Source organism: Phytophthora parasitica, assembly GCF_000247585.1.
Source record: "Phytophthora parasitica INRA-310 unplaced genomic scaffold supercont2.118, whole genome shotgun sequence".
NCBI lineage: Eukaryota > Oomycota > Peronosporomycetes > Peronosporales > Peronosporaceae > Phytophthora > Phytophthora nicotianae.
Window position 1 is genome coordinate 103,566 of NW_008649104.1, and position 2,239 is coordinate 105,804.

General features: G+C 48.8%; 1 protein-coding gene across 1 annotated transcript; it reads right to left on the minus strand.

The window, feature by feature from the left end:
* Positions 1–149: 149 nt before the first annotated feature.
* Positions 150–1,153, minus strand: PPTG_19273 (hypothetical protein; the record flags this gene model as incomplete). Its single annotated transcript, XM_008917833.1, has 2 exons — positions 150–264; positions 330–1,153. The coding sequence occupies 2 exons, from the start codon at positions 1,151–1,153 to the stop codon at positions 150–152; spliced, it is 939 nt and encodes a 312-aa protein (XP_008916081.1).
* Positions 1,154–2,239: the final 1,086 nt, after the last annotated feature.

Here is a 2,239-nt window from a genome sequence, read left to right on the forward strand (position 1 = left end):
GACGAACTCGCTCCGTTGTTACCACAACTACTGTGGTTCGCCTTCCGTTCCCGACCTCGACAAACTTGGCGACCGGCTCGCATGAGTGATTGACAAATCTCATGAGCCCTCCCATTCTCTCCGCGTTGATGGCCACTAGGACGGGGTGCTCAGGGCGCTCCGGGCGCTGCCTCATCACCAAGCGATAGCCTGTGTTCCGCGGGCGGACGCTCCTGTTCATGCTCAGGTGTTCCAGCTCGCCAAGGTACTGGCCGACCACTTCTCCTGCCTCGATGTCATCAACCACAGCCACACCCAACGTAGACGTCCGAAGGTTGCGAACCAAGTACACCTTGTTAGACTCCCGAAGGCCATTGCCGCACATGCCCTCATACGGACAACAGTTGATGTTGCAGTACACGTTCATGAGGGCATTGCGGCAAGTGTCGAAACGGCACGGATCTTGGCAGTTGCACAAGCCAAAATTGGGAACAGCAGGAAACACTGTCGCCATGGGATTGTATTGCTCTCGCAAGTGAGCCACATCATAGGGCCAGCGCACAGGAACGAGCATGTCCGCAGTTATATGAGAACGCAGTTTTGGTCCCGAAGACTCCACGTTCGCAGCCCGAATACAACCACTCGGGTTAGCCACCGAGCATCCTTTCTGGTCGCGAAGGAGACAGGGTCGAGAATAAGGAGTCGCACCCTCACGGCGAGATCGACGGTTCTGCAGGCCTTTCGTGCGAGAGCCCACCAGCGGTGACGGCCGTGGAGTTGTTTCCAGCATCACAGGCGATGAAGTTGGCGGACTGGCCACCTCCAGAGGACGACGCGAAGGTGAAAGCACTGTCTCCGCTGAAGACGGAGAAGGTGCCGATGACGGCGACGATGGTGGCGGGTTAGTGTTGCTCCTGGAGTAGCTGAGCTTCGTGAAGCCTGGCGACATCCACGGAGGCGTGGCGGTTCCAGTCAAAGACGTGGCGTCCCAGCCCTTGTTGCCGCAGCACTCGTCGTCGCAGTTCTTGTCGTCGCTGTACTTTTGCTTGGCGGTCTTGTCCTCGGGGCTCTGCGTACGCGAAACGTTTGGCGGGGTGTTCTCGTCCTCGCTAGCCGACGAGTCCTGGATGCACCGAAGCTTCCAGTACAGTGCAGAATGGACAAGATGAACCATGACTGCATGTACAATAGTTTGTTAAAATATACCTTTGAAACCAAAATCATCTTTAACGTGTACGATACTTGTTATCTCCAGAGGCAGATTGAAGACTGAGCGCTTCCTCGCAAAGTCGCAAAAAAAGATATATGTCACTACAGAGTGACGGTCGTTGTAGAATAGTGACGGTTAGCATAAACTATACAAATTTGTAGTATAACGTTTAAGATGGGTGCACGACATATGAGCGATAAGACGTCTGTTTAATGAGACGATTTTATCGTCTCATTAAAGTTTATGCCATCATTTCGAGCGGCTTATCTGCTGCAGATATGTCAGGTACTTAATGTATTTTTGGTAGACGTCCACGGTATGAGCCTGAAATACAAAGAGTTAAGAGTAGCGTGGGTTTATAATGACTCACCTCGTTGAGAACAGAGCAATATACGCGAATCACCATTCGCACGCATTAACATAATTAAACAAATTACTTTTACGCCATTTTCAGCCTAAAGCGAAGCATCCTAGTTAGGACCTTCGACGCTATCTAAACGAGACAATTTCGATGTTATATGCTTGGCGGGTAAACCTGCACTACTAGCAGGCCTACAATAAGAACATGGTTGCTAATAGACACAAGTTTATTCGAGCCAAAATGACATATAGTTCCAGATACAATAACAGATGCAATAACCGCTACTAATACCATAATGGAGAAGAAACTTGATCATATTCTCTATAGCGTTTTTAGCTTTAGTCACAGCAACGACTAGGATATTAACCACGCTAGTTAACCGAAAGGCTGAACATTATTCGTATGGACTCGACCCCCCGCCCCCCGACTTATTTCGCAACAAGCTTAAATGCATGAATATTTTCGTGACTATAATAACATTCTAAAAATGTTTGAATACAAGTTTGGCGGTGATAGCGAACCGTGAGTGGATGCAACAAGTTCTATTAGATAATTATGATGGGGTGCTTTATTTCATCGCAAAATGGTAAACGAACTCAAACGCACTGTAAACGGGGACGCTTAATCAATAGCAAAATAATTGAGAGAGGGAGAAAGACTTAACCATATCGCAAAGTCACTTTGCGGAA